Source organism: Tympanuchus pallidicinctus, unplaced genomic scaffold (genome assembly GCF_026119805.1).
Source record: "Tympanuchus pallidicinctus isolate F22 unplaced genomic scaffold, pur_lepc_1.0 scaffold30, whole genome shotgun sequence".
NCBI classification, from domain to species: domain Eukaryota; kingdom Metazoa; phylum Chordata; class Aves; order Galliformes; family Phasianidae; genus Tympanuchus; species Tympanuchus pallidicinctus.
In genome coordinates this window covers 6,046,786-6,062,936 of record NW_026294748.1, presented here as the reverse complement: position 1 = coordinate 6,062,936, position 16,151 = coordinate 6,046,786, and the positions used below count along the sequence as shown (strand labels likewise).

Here is a 16,151-nt window from a genome sequence, read left to right as displayed (position 1 = left end):
CCCACCGTTTAATTTCTGAAGACCACAGAGCGCCTGGCTGTTGGCTGACAAGGCAGGGGAACGCAGGGCGTTGCCATCAAACCCAGTGACACCGCTCAGCCCTTCCAGTGAGCCAAATTGCACTTGAATGACAATGGATGAACATATTACAGCCACATTAAAATCTAATGAGTGGCCCGTGATTAACGCCATTACGAGGAATACCAAAAGATCTAATGATGATGAGCCACTTAAAGTTAAGTGTTGGGAGTTCCATCGAATGGCTCTGCGGTATCACACGTGTCTGGAAAAGGTTCTGGAGCAAGGATGGAAGCAGTGACCGCATTCCTATTCTTATTCAATGGGAAAAGGCAACGCGGACACCTCGCGGTGTGCTTTAATGTCGTGTCTGCAGAAGCCCGTCCTGGTCTGGGAGGCTCCCCAAACCCTCAGTGTCCCTGGGTTAAAAAATGTCAGTGGGCTACTATAGAAACAGAGCACCAGGGACTGATAATCAAATCAATGATAACTGATAAAAGAACAATGAATAAACAAAACAATAACAGCTAGCAAAAAGCTCAGTTACAATCACACGGTGTCCTGCAGATGGAGGCCGGGCTTTGCACAGCCACTGCCCAGTAGTGAATCGCTGCCCCACTCCAGGCTTTCTTTTCCCCCCTTCACCTTTGGATGAGATCTAACTGGAAAAAAGATCCCAGAAAGCAGTACGAGCTCAGCTTCAGACTGCGTGCTGATCGTGGGGGAAATTTCACCCAACGGTGAGAACCGCTTCTGTCCCCCAAGCCCAGCACGTCTGGGTGCTTTGAGGCGCATTTTCTCTTGACAAGATCAAGTTTTTTATTTAAAAAGTGACTTCATATCCCATTTTATTATTTCTGAGCGTTGCAGGATTTGTTCTATTTGAAGTCTTACATCCTCATTTCCTGTCACCGCTATTAAAATTGATTTCCGCCATGAGCAGGAGAAAGATAATACGAAATGGGTTCCTGTGAGAGAGCCGTATCCCCACCGGAGCCATTATGAACTCTCCTATATTATTTTAACTTTCTTTCATTAGTGATTCTCTTTGGAAAAGGGCAACTCATCCCCCGGCCGGTCTGTGCGTGACGCTGGGGAGATGCTGGGCAGGGATCGAACAGCCCTCATCACAGCACGGGCATTTGTGGCTGTCGGCAGAGCCCGCAGCGCCGTGTGCCCGTCACCCTGCGCCGTCCCAGCTGCGCCCAGTGCCGCCCACAGCCCACCTTCCCCATCTGTGCCACGTCCGACCCACAGCAGCAGCAGTGCGATGGAAAAGCCTTTTCCAGACGTGGTGAAAAACCACAGGATGCTGTCGCTCGCAATGCCCCAAATATCACAGATACGCCAAATGCATCCCTAAAACACAAAGAGCATCTTCCCAACCTTGCTCCCTGCTCCCTCTGTGCTTGCAGCAAGCTTAGCCCCTCCAAAAGCAAAGCCACGCCCCAGAGATGTCGCCCCAAAATGATGCCCCAAAAGGACCCTGGCACCCGCTCCCATCCAGCATCATCCCCAAAGGACTTATGCACCCGTACCAGAGAGCAATTTAACGCCATCCCCAGCTTAAGCTCCATATCTACTGGGCGTGAAATTAGTTCCAGCAAGCCACAAATTTGCTGCTAATAAAAATATTTAGCAATTCAGCCGTCTTTAAATCAGGAGTAGGATAGACCTGCATCAGCGCCTGCTCCTAATATTTGATAAGCCAGCCCACAGTCAGTGTCACACTGCAGGCTTTACAGTGGTGCAAGGGGCTCTGGATCAGCTCCTCTGCTCTGCCTGCTCTGCTGTGCTGAGGGAAACACTCGATGGCTTTGTCCGACCTCTCGCAGCTCCCTGCTGCTGCCTCACCCCATTTTCATCTTTGGAGTCAGAGAGCCCACTGCACTGGGGATGGAGCGAGATGGGGATTTCCAGCAGGCACCGCCATGAAATCCATGTTCTGGGGCAGAAAGTAGCTCCAAAGCACGCTGGTGCAGCCGGGGGAGGCTTTCTTGTTTTCCTTGTTTCATAGCTATTCCGTTTTGCCTCGGGTTGGCACCCCAGTGCAGTGCAGGACACAGCACGGTGCCGCCCATCACAGCTGTGCACTATCGCCCCAAGAGAGACCCCTCATCCCAACCCTGCCCTGTACCTCACACAATTAATTTCCAAGCGAGCTCTGATCCAACCCGCCCTGCCCTGCGGCCTCTGGAGAAAGGTGACTCTGCGTCCTGCTGGGCCGGCGCTTCATCAGCCTCAGTGCTGGGAAATCGCATCTCTGCAAGGCTCCGTTCGTCTCCAGCCCCAGCTGCCCAGCGGATCACCTCTCCATCCCCAAAAACCCACCAAAACCACCTCCCCCAGTCTGCAGGTGGGCGATTTGGTCACAAATTAATAGTAATAAAAGCATTCATATAACAACTCAACAGTCATTATTAACAATTCGTTACCGATGACAGTAATCACAGTGAGGACGTTTCGTTGCTTTTGTCTCCAGGCTTCGACGGACCAGCAGCGCCCGCCTGGGCCCCTCACAGCCCTGCAGCACGGCCCGCACTGAGCGCGGCAGCGACCAGCCGTGCTCCCTGCCAGCACCGCCGCTCGCGCAGCCCGCGCGTGCCGCCCCAACCCGTCCCCGTGCAGAACGCCCACGAAGTTGCACTCGTGGAGATCCTCCATTTTCGCTGCTTCCCCATCTTTTCCAATTCACAATTTGCTTTTTCTCCTCTTCGATTCTTTTTCCGTTTTGCCTTTTATTTTATTTGGTTGCGGGGGCTCACGGGAGGAGCAGCAGAAATAAAACGCGGGTCAAGCAGCGCTCGGTGAAGCACCGCCTATAGCACCGCATACGGGCTTCCACCCAGCCGAGCACGGGGCTCCTCCCGAGGAACTCTCGGGCGCTGACACGAAGCCACCCGCGGACGCGCACTGCGGTGGGCCGGTGAGCGTCACGGGGCGCGGCGGGCGCTGCTCCCCCGGCACCGAACCCGGACTCGGCACCGCCCGGACCCGCACGGCGAGCGGGAAGGCCTCGAGCCGCCCCTTCCTTCAGCCAATGGGAAGCGCGGAGCGCGCGGCGGGCGGCGCCGATCGGGCGGAAGCGGCGCGGTTGCCAGGCAGAAGGCGCGGACGCATGGCGGGAACGGCGCTGGGCGCGGGGCCGGGCGCGCTGCTGCTGGCGGGGCTGTGGGCGCTGGCGCTGCTGCTCTGCCTGCTGCTCGCTCGCGCCTCGGGGGCCGCGCGGTAAGGGGGGCGGCGCGCGGCGGGGCCGCGGGCGGTCGCGCGGAGGTGGCGCGGTGCCGCTGAGGCCTCGCGCCGCTCCGCTCGCAGGCTGGCCGCGCTGCTCGTGCCGCTGTGCGCCGCGCTGCTGAGCGCCGCGCTGCTGCTGTACCCGCGGGAGGACGGCGGTGCGGGGCCGCCCGCGGGCCCCCAGGTGAGCTCCCCCCCCTCCGCCCTCGAGCGGTTCTTAGCGATTTTCCCCTCCCGTTCCTCCGCCCTTCGCTCTCCAGGCTCCCCCGCGCTCTGCTTCAAGGTGCGTTTCGTTCCGGATTGATGTAAACCAGTTGTTGCTCGTGGTGCCGATCCGTGCCACAAATCCTTATGGTTTCTTCTTTCTGCCACGGGTGAAACCCGCGCACATAAAGGCAGGGCACCGCTGTTCCCGTCGGCCGGCCCTGATGGCCGGCTTGTATTCTTGGTCCCCCGGTCGGGCAGGACTTCCCCCGTCCATACATAATGCATGACCTGGGCTCTTTGCATGAAGCCCTGCTAATTGGCTAATTAAAAAGTGAAACGCGCTGAAAGAGCCACCGCGGCAGCCACAGGAGACCCTCACTGCTGCATCCTGGGGCTGTGCGCCAGTGCCTTGAGCTCAATGGAGCCGGGGCACGCAGCCCTGGGGCAGCCCCAGAACCGAGGGGCTGATGCTGGAAGCAGCCTTCTTGCCTTTTTGTGACCAGGATGATGTAGTGGAGCCCCAGAAGCTTCCTGGTTCTCCCTTTTCTCTCCCAGCCGCAAGGGGCGCAGGCTGTAACGGTGTGCTCTGCCCGCAGATCGTGGACACCTTCCTGGTGGGCCGCCTGGTGCTGCTGGCCTTCATGGCCCTGCTGCTGCTGGGCTGCGTGCTGCTGCTGGGGATGCACCTCCTGGAGCCGATCCACGCCAAGGCGCTGCGCTGCTGGAGGTGAGGCTGTGCCACGGAGCCGTTCTGCAGGGATTTCGGTGGATCCCCTTCTGCCCGTCAGCGGAAATGGGACGAGTGGAGATGGAGCACTGACTGGTTGGTGGCTCAGCGATCCGGGGGCCTCTTCCAGCCGATTCTGTTATCCCTCTGAGCCCACCTGTCTCAGGCTCAGCCTGAGGCCTCGGTTGGTTTGAGTTAATACTTTATCTCCTTTTTCTGTCCTTTTTTTATTGTTCAAGGGAACGGAGGGAGGGTGGTTTCTTCACTTTGTTTTATTTCAGCAGCACGGAGGGAAGGTCCCCAAGAAGTGGATCCCATTTTCGTGGCAATAAACCGGGTGACCAAGTTGGGGCGTTGATTTTTTACTGAATCAATATTCACAAATTGTTGGGTTTTTTAAATTCTTTTTTAACATTAATAAAACTTTTGGAGGAAGCCCTGGCCCAGTCTTTATCTATTTTCTAGGAATAGGAGTTCTGCAGCACTTTGGTGGTACTGAAAGCTGGCCTTTCTGTGCTCTTTGTGAGGCTCCTCCTTTCCAGGTGTGGGGGGTTGGGATGCTCCCTGTGCTCTGCTCCCAGTTATGCAACACCAGCGTTTGCTCTCTGGGAGATTCTGAACTTGAGTCTGAAACAGAATTTGTATTTGATTCTTCATCTTAATAGCAGTGACAGCAGTGAGCAGTTCCCAAAGCCTCACTGCTGGTGCCGCATCTCACAAATAGGGAAGCTGTGGCAATGCAGCTGAAGTGCTAAAAAAAAGCCCTAAAAGCAGAAGTGTGAGGCTTCTCCCTGGAAATACACCCAGAATGTTTGCTTTGTGCTCCCCTTAGTGCCCCTGGGAGGCACTCGGGGGGACCATTAAGACAGACCCCATCCTCGCCCTGTGCCCCTCTGGGGGGTGCTCCGATGGCCGTGGGTGCTCTGCAGTGTCATTCATGCGGGGTGTAGCACTGCAGCTCTGCTCCCTCCACACAGGGCCTTTCCAGACAGTTCCTGTTTATTTTTGGGGAAGGAAGGAATCACTGTGAGCCAGAGCTGCTTTCCAGGCTTTTGCTGCTGTCTTCCCCCCCGAACCAAAAATGATCGTCGTAGTGGTCTTCTCCATCCCGTACAATTCTATGATCCTCCATTGCTGGTCAGATGCTGGGATTCAGGGAGATGTCATCACCCACTATTTTCCTGCTGCCAGCTCTCCTCCTGCAGGTGATCCACATCCCATCCGGGAGGATCGTGCTAAATCCCAGCAAGAGAACCCCCACATCAGGAGTGCTGTGAGCGGCAGCAGCGGGCTGAAAGCTGCTCATGGGCTGCTGGGACGACAGCCCTCCCTGCACCAAGCTCTGCCCGCTCATTAGGAAGGAGCGGGGCTGCTCGGCTGCTGGGATTCTGGTGCCCAGCGCAGGAGAATCTCCTGCTCCTGATTTAAGGTCTATGAGTGACGGCAATTCCTCACGCCGCGTGCCGCGCTCTGCTGGCGTTTAATTACTCTCCCTGGCACAGAACCGGCCTCTGATTTCCACCTTGACTTTGCTGACTTCAGCTTCCCGCTGTTGAGGCCCGCTTTGCCTTTGGCTGCTAATTAAAAAGCCCTTCAGCGCCCGCCGGCTGCTCCTTGCGCGGGTAATTACAGCCTGTGCCCGAACCACCTCCTCACCCCTGCAGAGCCAGCACTGCTCCAAAGGCAGCTCGGCCCTTCCTGGCACGGCTCAGAGAGCAGCACTGCAGGTCGCGGATGGATGAGCGCACAGGGGCGGCCGCTAGAGCTCACAGCTTTGTGTGCCCTAAAATCCCAGTTTTCCCAAGCAGAGCAGCATGAGCTTTTTAGTGCCCGGGTGCTGTGATCGACCCAGGGATGCAGCCCTCCCATTGGTCTCTGAAGTCCCGGCGCGATGTCTGATTCCTGGCACTGGGCTCCGGTGCTCCCAGCACTGCAGCCAGGGCTGCTCACATTTTCCAAGCCCAGCTGCAGCAGAACGCAGCTTCAGTTCATCCTGGAAAAAACTGTGAGCTGAGGCAACAAAGGGCAGAAGGTGGAAAAAAAAAAAAAAAGAAGGAAGAAATGAAAAAAGCCTGTGGTTTTGCAACAAGCCCCTGTGTGTGTGTCACATCTGTGGGATTTTTGCTTTAGGTGTGTATTTCAGCCTTCCCCATCTTCCCATTGCAATTAAGGCTAAGCTCAGTTTCACATGTACCCAGAGCTGGGCTCAGTGATCCTTCAACTCAGGATATTCTGTGATTCTGACTGTTCTCAGCCCATCTTGGTGATATTGTGCTGGCAAACTGGGAATTTGCTTCTTTCTGGTACCCCATCACTTCTCTCTTTCCTCCCCAGTTTGCTGGGTGCACAGCAGTGGCCATTGCTTTCCAAATCCATCCATCGCTGCGCAGGGACACGCTGCACGCTGCTCCACAGGGCCTTGTTTTTCTTCTTTTCTCCCCTCTTTTCCTCTCCAGCGACAAAATCAGCGCATAATAAAACACAGGGCCCAGATGTGTTCTCTTTGGGCCAGGATCCACGCGCCCCAATCCACGTCACCCCTCATACTGAGCCCCCCCAAACACACAGCTGGCTGCACAGCTGGCATCACACTAATTAGGTGGCCCTCCTGTTCCACTCCTCTAATTAGGAGACGGCTAACGAAGGCCGTCAGCCTCCTGCACTGAAACGAGAGCACGCGTGCTGATGCGCCCATCGGGACCTGTCTCCTGTCCTGATGCTGAGCGGTACAGCGGGGCAGAGCGGGGTGAACGGAGCGGCGAGGAGCAGCAGCGTCTGCACTGCAGCTCACGGGGAAGGGATGGCGCTGCTGCCGCTGCAGTGATGGTCTGACGTCCCACAGCGCTGCGTGCAGGGCAGCAGGGGAGCTCGCAGCACCCGGACAGACGTGGGCAGCGCAGGCTTTGCACCTTTTTATTAATAAAACAGCCGATGGCGCAGAACTGGCCCCAACACTGTCCGCTGCTCCTGGCCGCCTCCTCCTCCCACCGAGACAAAATGGTGGCGGGTCAGGCCCGGGGCTGGCGCGGTGGCACGGTGACATGGCGGCACGGCCGCGTGCCTTCACCCTTCGGCAGCGCGGGACGGCTGGCGAGGGCGCGTCAGAACCGCTTGAACCTGCGGGGACAGAGCGAGGGCTGAGCCGCGGGAACGGAGGGAGGGAAAAGCAGCTCCCGGGCTCCGGCCGCAGGGAGAGGAAAGTGCGAGGGGAAGATCCGCCACCGCCGCACCTCCAGGCAGAGCGGGAGCGGCCCGAAGCCCCGCAGCGTTCCCCAGAGGCGCCGCCCGCAGCGCGGTGCAGACAGCACAGAAGCGGCAGTGGGGCCGCAGCTCCGGCCGCACTTACCGCCAGGAGGACCGACGCTGCTCCTCACCTGCGGGCACAAGATGGAGGAGCTCGTGTTGGGCTGCATAGCACGGCTCACCGTGGCGTTTGGCCGGTGCTGATTTGGAGATGATTTAGGTGCACCCTCCCCACAGCAATTTGGCCGTGAGCTGATTAGCAGCATCATCTACTCATTAGCACAGGTGGGCAGCCTCTAAATTTGGCTGTGTGGAGTTAATCAGTACTGTGCGTCCCAAGGCATTGGAGATGGGGTTGTGCTGAGTGCCTGCCTGCAGCACGCCCTCTCGCTGGGGTTGGGTCCTTTGGCTTGGCCATGGAATTATTTGCAATCATAGAATCACAGAATGGTTTGCGTTGGAAGGGACCTTTAAAGGCCGTCTGGTCCAACTCCCCAGCGAGCAGGGACACCTCCAGCTGGAGTGTGGCTGCCAGTGACACGCCAAGCACCGGGGCTGATCAGTGTTTGCATTCAGTGCTGGTGCTGAAGCGGGTGCAGCTGGAGGTACTCACACAGAGCTACTTCCCATCCAGCACTGACTCTGTGAGCTGCACACTAGAGCTACAAGACACAAGGATGGTGCTCAGCACTGCGATCCCTCGGCCATGTCCCACAAACATCCCCGTGCCACGCTGGACATACCCTCTCTTCCTCGCCATGCAGCCACAGCATGCGCGCACCTCTTTGACCACCACACGAGCAAGGAGCTGCAAGAGGAAAGGTGGGAGCTTTGTCATTGCTGGGAGATGCGTTTTGGAGGTTTTCCTGGGGAATGCTGTTTGTGGGGCTGAACCTTCAGGCTGTGGAACCTCCATGGAGAGACCTACCAGGCAAGCCAAGACGTCAGCTGCTATCAGCATGTAGAATACATTATTCCAGCCGGTGGGGGAGATAAGCCCTGCCAGGAGAGGCCCCAGAGCAGCACCTGCAGGGAACACAAGAGGTGTTAGGATATGGGAATAGGGGAGCAAGGCATCCCAGCCCCACAGCACCAGAACATCCAGCAGCCCCGGCCGTACAGACCTACGGATCCCGTGCCGTCGATGATGGCTGTGACGGTGGAGAGAGCTCTTGCGTTTCCTTTGAGGGACTCATGGGTTCCCTGTGGGAAGAGAGGAGAGAGGAGGAAGAACAGCCTAAGCACCACACATGCTGGCAATTTCCATGTGTCAGATGGGAAGACTGAGTGTATGCAGGGATGTGGCATTCTTGTGACTCGTGAGCAAATTCTCCCACTAGGTACAGGCTTAGGGGAGATGCAAGGGAACAGAAAGAGGAGTCACACAGCTGGGAACTGAGGAAGCAGTAGGAAGAAAGCACAGTGTGACCATCCTGCTTTTCTGGACAGGAGTGGGAACACAGCTAAAAATGCACACAGCCTCGTGACTCTCACCAAATCTGCTGACACTGCCGTGGTGATGAGTGCATAGGGGCCGTTCACCAGCGCACCGCAGACGATCAGCATTGCTGCAAGGAAAAAGACGGCCTGGGGTCAGCCCTGAGCCAGGATGTGGTGGAGAGGCAGAAGCTGAATGCTCCCAGGAGCTGCGGGATGTGGGAGCATCATCCCAGCGAGTCCTGCTCTGTGTGCATTGCATTCAACAGCTCATGTTTTCCCCAGCCAAGCCCACTGGTTTGGTAATGAAAAAAACATCCAGGATCTCCTTCCCAAAATAAAGCCAGGAGGGTGCCCTAAGCCCCAGCTTGAGGGGAGAAATGCAGTCAGGAGAGTGGTCAGGAGAGTGAGTGGAACTTCTCGCGCTGCCCACCAGTGTTGGAATCACTGCACGCAGTTGCTCCCTACCTATAGACGTGCCAATGCCATTCTGTCCAACGTAGTTGTACAGGAACAGCTGGAAGACAAAGCACAAACCCATCCTCAGTATCCCACTTTCCTTGGAAATTTCACAGCATCATTACCCTAGGTGCAGGATGGGAGCCCCTTGGGGAGCCAAATCATCACTGCATTGAGCTTGAAGCCCCTTTCAAGTGGGCTGGGAAGTGGTGAGCATTGGCTGGATGCAGGTGAAGGGGCACAGGCTTGGCCTTGTGTCCCAACAGACTGAATGCCAGACAGACAGGTTGTAGCAATTTATGGCACAGCATTGCTCGCCAGGCACCGATTTGCCCCAGCAGTGCTATTGTGGCTGTTGGATGTGGCCATGGTGCACGTGGTTCCAGAAGGGCTTCACAAGGGCTGTGGGAAGAAGGCTCACAGCTGCAAGTCAGCATGGATTGGGTTACAGCTAATGAGCTGTGTTTCATGGTGGCAAAGCCAGGTGAGCTACACGCAGGTGCTTGGGCTCTCAGCTTTCAGGGTGCAAAGCAAAGGGATGAAAGCTGGACTGGCTCAGTGAGACCCCAAGGCTTCACCACAGTATCGCCCAGGCTTTAAGACAGAGTGGGATGGAGAACAAAGATCCCTTTGGGGTCTTTTTTATTTTTTTACCATGGGAGCAGCCACCACCAGCATCACGCAGCACGTGGTGGCCCGGCCACCAGTGTAGTCAGAGATGAGGCCAGCAAAGATCCCACCTGCAATAAAGGAATCACATCAGTCCCAAGGGCAAAGCAGTGCCACACTGGGTTAGCCCCAAATTAAGTGGTTCACTGCACTGGGATGCTCTTTTGTCCCATCTTCTGAGCGAGATGCCCCCGAAGTTAAATATCTTAAAGACTGAACATCCACGTTCAGTATGTTCGCATCAGAGAAGGGCTGTCATTTATCCATGAGCTGGCTGCCTGCGCATGGTTTCTCTGCACCCACGGACAACTCTCCACTCCAAAAGATATTTTCTCTAAGGGAATGGTGATCCTGGGTGAGAGAGACCCAGGATTGTCCCCAAGGATTGATCCAGGCCTGCACCACAAACCTAAAATACCGCCAACATCAAAGAGGGTGGACAGGTCTCCAGCTTCCTTGGCACCAAAATGAGCTGCAGGAAGAGGAGCGGGGTGAGAAGCCAGGTGAGGAGGGGCTGAATCTACCCTGCTCTGCTCTGTCATCTCCAAAAGCTCACCAACATTCACGATGTAAAGTGGCAGCCAGTAGAGGAAGGTGTAGCTCACCAGCTTGGCAAAGAGCAGGCAAAGGGAGAACTCCACTACACCCTGTGAGGAGAGAAGACGGCATCAGGAGCACATTTTTCCACTAATTTTATTGCCAGGGCCGTATGGAGGAAGGGACTCACGGGGATCCAGAGCGCCCCGAGGAAGCTGATGGCTTCAAGCTCCTCAGCCAGCTTTTTGGAGTCGGTGCTGCTGCAGTCCTCAGAGGTCACCCCTTCAGGATCCTTCTCATCTGATGCATCCTAAAAGCAAGTAGATGTGGGGCTGAACCTTAAGGTTTGCTGAAATGATAAAGTTTGCTGCTGGGATGTGAGGACTTGGGTGGAGAACTGGCCCATAGGATGCCTGCACCAATGCAGTAAGCATCCCAACAGCCAGGCACCATTCAGATTTCTGACAGCACCGAGGCATTTACAAGCTAGTTGATCCCTGGCAATGTGTGGCTGCAGGCTCCCCACCCACCCACCCCAGGCACAGCGATGGAACTCACGTGTTGCTGGGGGGGGCTGCAGCCAACGTCCTCAGGATCTGTGGGAGGAAAAGGCACCCCTGAGAGCACTGCCTTGCAGGAGCCACGTCCCTGGCAGTGAAACATCCCCACAAAAACCCACAAGACCTCCCAAAATGTTTCTGAGCAAAACTAACTACAAGAAGACAATGCATCAGGGAGGCCAGGGTGTGATCCCAAAGGATGCTGAGCATTCCTGTGGTGCTCGGTCTGCTCCCGGCACCGAGGACACATGCTTGCCTCCAAAATGAAATTGTTTTTGGGGGTCATCAAAACCACTTGGAAATGAGCAAAGAGAAAATCTATGCTGGGTATTCGCATCACCACTCACGCTCCACAAGAAAGAAGAAGCAGACAATGCCTATGACAGCGATGATTACGCCGGGCACGATGAAGGACAAGCCCCAGTCAGAGGACACCCAGACGCCCGCGATGAGAGAGCCCAGGATATTGCCCACGGAGGTGTGTGAGTTCCAGATGCCCATGATCAGACCCCTCCTGTGAGGCAAGACAGTGGGATGAGCATCGGCTGTGAGCAGGAGGCACAGGGACAGGGACGCGCACTCACTTCCCCTTCCCAAACCAGTTCCCGACACATGCCACGACTGCGGGCCAGCCGGTCGTCTGTGCCAGCCCATTGCACACCTGGCAGGGAGAGAGCAAACCCCCAAACGTGGGTATTTTTCCCAGCAGGAGGAAGCAGAGCGACATCCCAGAGCGTGATCTGGGAGCACCTGCCAAACTGGGCGGGCGGTATCGGCGCCCACACTGAGCGGGGAGGAAACGCCAAAACTGAGATGAGGTCAGGCCACACCTGCACAACGATGAAGTACCACAGGACGTGGATGTTCCAGAAGTAGCCAAAGCCAAAGAGTGCTGTGAAGATCCCACTCAGCACCATGCCCACTGACAGGTAGTACCGCAGCGGCAGCCGCTCCCCGAAAATGCCACTGTGGAGAGAGCATGGGAAACTGAGCAGTGGTGCCAAACGGGGAGCGTGGGGCTGAGCTGGGGAACATGAGCACAGCCCCTGTACCTGATGAACATCCCGATGGCATACGCCACAAGGAAGGCATTGTCCAAAGCACCAAAAAGCTCGTTGTAGTTGTCCTGATCTGGAGAAGAGAAAGCATTAGGGCTGCGGCTGCATCCCCATCCCCATCCCCACCTCGCAGACCCTCCCAAGTCAGGCTGTAGGGCTGGGAGCTGGGAGCCAGACCACCCTGTCCTGATTTCAGCTTTCGCTGTCCTTTGGTCTGGGGCATAGGGCACAATCCGGCACCACTTAATCACCTCCAGCCTAATGAGTGCTTGTCCCCTCCCTGCCCAGCTTAACCCATTAATGACTGAAACTGCCTTCAGGCACAGAGCTGAGATTTGGGTGCGTTTGGGGTGCTGGGTACCAGCCTTACCGAAGGGCGCCCAGCTGCACCACGTGGTGCTGTTGGAGTCGTTGTGGGGGTTGGTGCCCAGTTCCGAACAGTTGAGGTGCAGCTGGCTCTGGGAGGGTGCACAGAGCAAATGGGATGAGTGCAGTCCGGGGAGGTCCTCAGCGATCCTCCCAGGATACGGGAGATGGGATGTGGGTACGGGGTGCTGTGTCGCTCACCTTGACGATGCTGATGGGTTTTCGGGAGAGGTGGTAGCTGGTGTAGGAGAGGAAGGTCAGCACTAGCGTCAGTCCACGGTAGCTGCAGGACAGGGGAGTCAGGGATAGGGGAAAAAAACCAGTTACCACCTCAAAAAATTCCATTCTTCAGTATGAGATCAGGAGGATGAGAGACAGCAGGACATAGGATGGATCCTTGCAGGGAGTGGTTGCAATATTTGGGTGTAGGCATACTACTCTTAGCCTGTGATGGAGAGCTGAGCTCCTTCCTTTGAAAAGCATGGAAAAGGGGAAAAGTGTGGCCATTTTCTCTCAGTTCTCCCCCTGAATACCCTCGGTTCCTATGAGGATGGTGGTGGTGGAGGACTTTCTACTAGGTGGATCAGCTCCAGATAGGCATTTCCCCAGGCAGTGCAGTGCCCTGAGGTTGGGGTTGTAATTGGGATAAAAGATAAGAGTGGGATTATTGCTAACGGAGTGATTGGCTGGGCTGGGGCTTCTCTGGCCTTGCAGCCCCACATCACGTGGGGCCACGGGTGGAAGCGTGGTGGAGTCACAGCACCGCCAGCGCTCAGCAAAACCGAGCTGGGAAATGGAAAGGGAGGAGGGCTGCACGCTTTGTTCCCTCCTGTTTGCTCCAATTAAATGTGGGAAACTGGGAAAAATGGGGAGAGGTGTCTCCAAAGGATGCTGCTCTGAGCAGAGCTGAAGAAGAGCACCTGGAAGATCCCAACCCAAAGAGTGGGACTCTGCATCCTGATAAAAAAATAACGAAACCAAACGCAACAAAAACAATGGAAAGCCATTTTATAAGACCTTAAGTCAGCACATTTTCACTTCTTCCCACAGCATGGTGTCAGAACACCTAGGGGCCCCACACAGAAAAGACACAGTTCTGTTTTGGGGGTGGGGGTGGCTGGGACCCTAACGTGGTGTAGAAATCACTGTTTCCCACTCCGAATAACTAATTTTATAATGAAATCACTGCTGAGCACTGCAGGGCATTGTGAGTTAGAAAGAGGAACAGAAACGTCCCGTGTGCGTCCCGAGCCCAAGGGACAAACTGGGGGGTGGAAAAGACGGCAGCAGAGCAGGGCAAGCAGAGCGGAAGCAGGCGGCAACCGGGCTGTTCAGCCGCGGCTGCAGAGCGCTCTGCTCCATTAACCCGGCGCAGACTCGGCACCTCATCCCGCAGGACAGGACGGACGGGATGCCTGCAGAAGCGCCCAACCCAGGCTCTGCGTGTCCCGAGGGGGAACCCGGTATCCCTAACTGCTCCCAGGACGCGCTCAGGGGCTCCCCCAGCACCACGCATCCTCTGCCTGGAGCAGCCCTGCGAGGCTGAGCCTCGGGGCACCCGGCAGCATTTTCCCAGCGCCCAAGAGCCGCACCGGCCCCTCTGCCCACCACTGCCCGAGGCCGGGGAGGCACGCAGCCCATACGGACGACACGGCAGGAGCGAGGTGCGAGGGCGGCAGCTCCACCCCGCCACGTGCCGCATCCCCGTGCAGCGGAGCGCAGCGCTCCCCACGTCCCCCCGCTGCCCATCCCGCGTCCCCGCCGGGTCCTCCCTCACCGGCTGTCCCGGGGCACGGCGCGCAGCAGGCGGATGCCGGGAGCGAGCGCTGCCCTCATGGCGAGCGGCGGGCCGCGCCCCGCTCCCGCTCCCGGCCCTTTAGTGCCCCGGGGCCGCCGCTCCCCGCCCGGCGCCGCCCAGGGACCGCCCCGAGCCCCGCACTGCCCGCCCCAGCGGGGGGGATGGGGAGAAAAAAACCTAAACAGGTGATGGAAGAAGTGAGAAACGAAAAAAAGAAGGAAAAGAAAAAGCGGGAAGAAAGAGAAGAAAGGAGGGGTGGAAAAAAAAAGTAAAAGAAAAAACAAAACGAAACAGAAGCGCGGGGAAAAAAGGGGGAAAGAAAAAAAAAAGTACGCACAACTCAAATGTAAATAAGGAAAATGGAAAGAAAACAAAATAAAGGGAAAACAAACAAAAATAACGAAAAAAGAGGAAATGATGAAGTAAATAAAAAAAGCAAAAGGGAATCACAGGAAAAGGAAAAAAAGTGGAAAATAAAACAACATAGAAAAAAAGAAAAAATTGGAAAAAAAAACCCAGGAAAATAGAGGAACAAAAAGACAAAAAAGAAAGATGAGAACACAAAAGATAAGGAAGTAGAGAAAAAATGGGGAAAAAAAGACAAAATAACGAAATCAGAAAAAATATAGAAGGGAAAAAAAGCGGAAAGAAAAACAAAAACAGGAGGATGAAGAAAAAGGGACAAAGAGAAACTGAGGAGGAACAAATCGGGGCGCAGCTCACGGCTGCCCAGGAGCGCCGGCATCCCCACGGCCGCGGCTCTCAGGTCCCCCTGCGCCCCGTCCCCCGGCAGCGCACGGAAGGGCTGCGGGATCGGCTGCCCCGCGCCAACCTGCTGCGCAGCCTCGGGCGAACCGAAGTCGATTGACGCGGATTTTGACACTGCCACTACACAGAACTGTCAGTGATGGGGCGTGAGCAGGGCTCAGCATCACCCAAGGGAACAGATGGTGACGGCAGTTTGACCGTGGCTCTGTTTGACCGCCAGCCCTTTAAGCTCAGCGTCGATGCAGCCTACAGCCCACGGGATGGATGGGAATCGGGTCCTCTGCCTCCCTGGAGCCCCAGGGCACAAGCAAGGCGATGCGGACACCCCAGCCCTGATCCTCGTGGGTTGGCCGAGGTGAGCGACCCTCGAGGGCCATCTTCAGTGTCTTCCCATGACGCAAATCCCAGTTAATGAGTAGTGCTGGCACCACGGTGCTGAGCCACCTCCGGCCACGGTTCGGGGTCAGCGGCAGCAGCAGCGGGGCTGCATGCTTGGGCGCCTGCCCTTCCTGCCTGGGTTAATGGCAGAGAGGAGGCAGGAGGAGGCTTGGTCATCACGGCATCCCAGCAGGATGCAAGAAAATGAAGCTTTGATGGGGAGCTGGTGGCATGGAGTTTCAGTTCAGAGATACTCGGGGCCCCAGCAAAGCAAGAGGAGCAGCCCTGTGGGTGCCACACAGCAGCCTACAGTGTTGCCTTCTGCTCAGAACAAGTTTGTCCCAGCATCCCAAGAGCTGTGCCAAGAGATGAAACAGACATTTCCCACAGCAAAGCCCCTTCTTCACAGAGGAAACCGCTGGCCCTAGGAGCGTGGGTTGGGTGTTGCCCTGTAATTAGAGAGGTGCTCATTTGGAAGAAAGCAGCAAGCAATAGGCCTTGCTCTGAGAGTCAGGGGCCAGGGTGCACGATATGGAACTGAACAGAAAAGAGAGGGACGGGGTCTGGGCTCAGAGGGCTTCTCCATCCAAAGCAGCTGCAGCATGCACCCCATTCCCAGGCTGGGTGCCCAGGCTCCCACCTCCACGAAGCGAGCAGGGCGGGTGAAGGGCAGGCAGCAGACACACCTCCAG

At 56.5% G+C, this 16,151-nt stretch overlaps 2 protein-coding genes across 13 annotated transcripts; one reads left to right on the top strand and one right to left on the bottom strand.

The window, feature by feature from the left end:
• Nucleotides 1–3,106: 3,106 nt before the first annotated feature.
• Nucleotides 3,107–5,414, top strand: TMEM218 (transmembrane protein 218). 6 transcript variants are annotated; one of them, XR_008209897.1, is made up of 4 exons: nucleotides 3,107–3,246; nucleotides 3,334–3,436; nucleotides 4,056–4,282; nucleotides 4,468–4,621. XR_008209897.1 is itself a non-coding variant. In XM_052697184.1 (3 exons), exons 1-3 carry the CDS (start codon nucleotides 3,137–3,139, stop codon nucleotides 4,188–4,190), a joined length of 348 nt encoding a protein of 115 aa, XP_052553144.1. In that variant the 5' UTR covers nucleotides 3,108–3,136; the 3' UTR covers nucleotides 4,191–4,621. The 6 variants fall into 6 exon arrangements, 1 of the variants encoding a protein (XP_052553144.1); XR_008209895.1 differs by lacking the exon at nucleotides 4,468–4,621 and adding an exon at nucleotides 5,392–5,414 and having other exon boundaries at nucleotides 3,108–3,246; nucleotides 4,056–4,370; XR_008209896.1 differs by having other exon boundaries at nucleotides 3,108–3,246; nucleotides 4,471–4,621.
• Nucleotides 5,415–7,083: 1,669 nt separating this feature from the next.
• Nucleotides 7,084–14,427, bottom strand: SLC37A2 (solute carrier family 37 member 2). Of its 7 annotated transcripts, XM_052697178.1 has the most exons (20): nucleotides 14,293–14,427; nucleotides 12,717–12,798; nucleotides 12,520–12,607; nucleotides 12,144–12,222; nucleotides 11,922–12,057; nucleotides 11,676–11,752; nucleotides 11,439–11,605; nucleotides 11,090–11,127; nucleotides 10,722–10,841; nucleotides 10,551–10,641; nucleotides 10,404–10,466; nucleotides 9,980–10,065; nucleotides 9,335–9,383; nucleotides 8,924–8,997; nucleotides 8,554–8,632; nucleotides 8,358–8,455; nucleotides 8,173–8,237; nucleotides 8,043–8,091; nucleotides 7,533–7,560; nucleotides 7,084–7,303 (listed from the first exon to the last, which is right to left on the bottom strand). In XM_052697178.1, the coding sequence occupies exons 1-18, from the start codon at nucleotides 14,349–14,351 to the stop codon at nucleotides 8,049–8,051; spliced, it is 1,494 nt and encodes a 497-aa protein (XP_052553138.1). In that variant the 5' UTR covers nucleotides 14,352–14,427; the 3' UTR covers nucleotides 7,084–7,303; nucleotides 7,533–7,560; nucleotides 8,043–8,048. The 7 variants fall into 7 exon arrangements, with proteins under 7 accessions (XP_052553138.1, XP_052553135.1, XP_052553140.1 ...); XM_052697175.1 differs by having other exon boundaries at nucleotides 8,043–8,237; XM_052697180.1 differs by lacking the exon at nucleotides 7,533–7,560.
• Nucleotides 14,428–16,151: the final 1,724 nt, after the last annotated feature.

What these genes read in the sequence shown, in the direction of transcription:
- TMEM218 (XM_052697184.1), top strand. Translation starts at nt 3,137, where the DNA reads ATGGCGGGAACGGCGCTGGGCGCGGGGCCGGGCGCGCTGCTGCTGGCG. An exon ending in CGCGCCTCGGGGGCCGCGCG is followed by an intron (nt 3,247 to 3,333) that starts GTAAGGGGGGCG and finishes CTCCGCTCGCAG; the next exon opens with GCTGGCCGCGCTGCTCGTGC. An exon ending in GGCCGCCCGCGGGCCCCCAG is followed by an intron (nt 3,437 to 4,055) that starts GTGAGCTCCCCC and finishes CTCTGCCCGCAG; the next exon opens with ATCGTGGACACCTTCCTGGT.
- SLC37A2 (XM_052697175.1), bottom strand. Translation starts at nt 14,351, where the DNA reads ATGAGGGCAGCGCTCGCTCCCGGCATCCGCCTGCTGCGCGCCGTGCCC. An exon ending in GGTACTTCATCGTTGTGCAG is followed by an intron (nt 11,753 to 11,921) that starts GTGTGGCCTGAC and finishes TCTCCCTGCCAG; the next exon opens with GTGTGCAATGGGCTGGCACA. An exon ending in TGATGTTGGCGGTATTTTAG is followed by an intron (nt 10,066 to 10,403) that starts GTTTGTGGTGCA and finishes CCTTTATTGCAG; the next exon opens with GTGGGATCTTTGCTGGCCTC.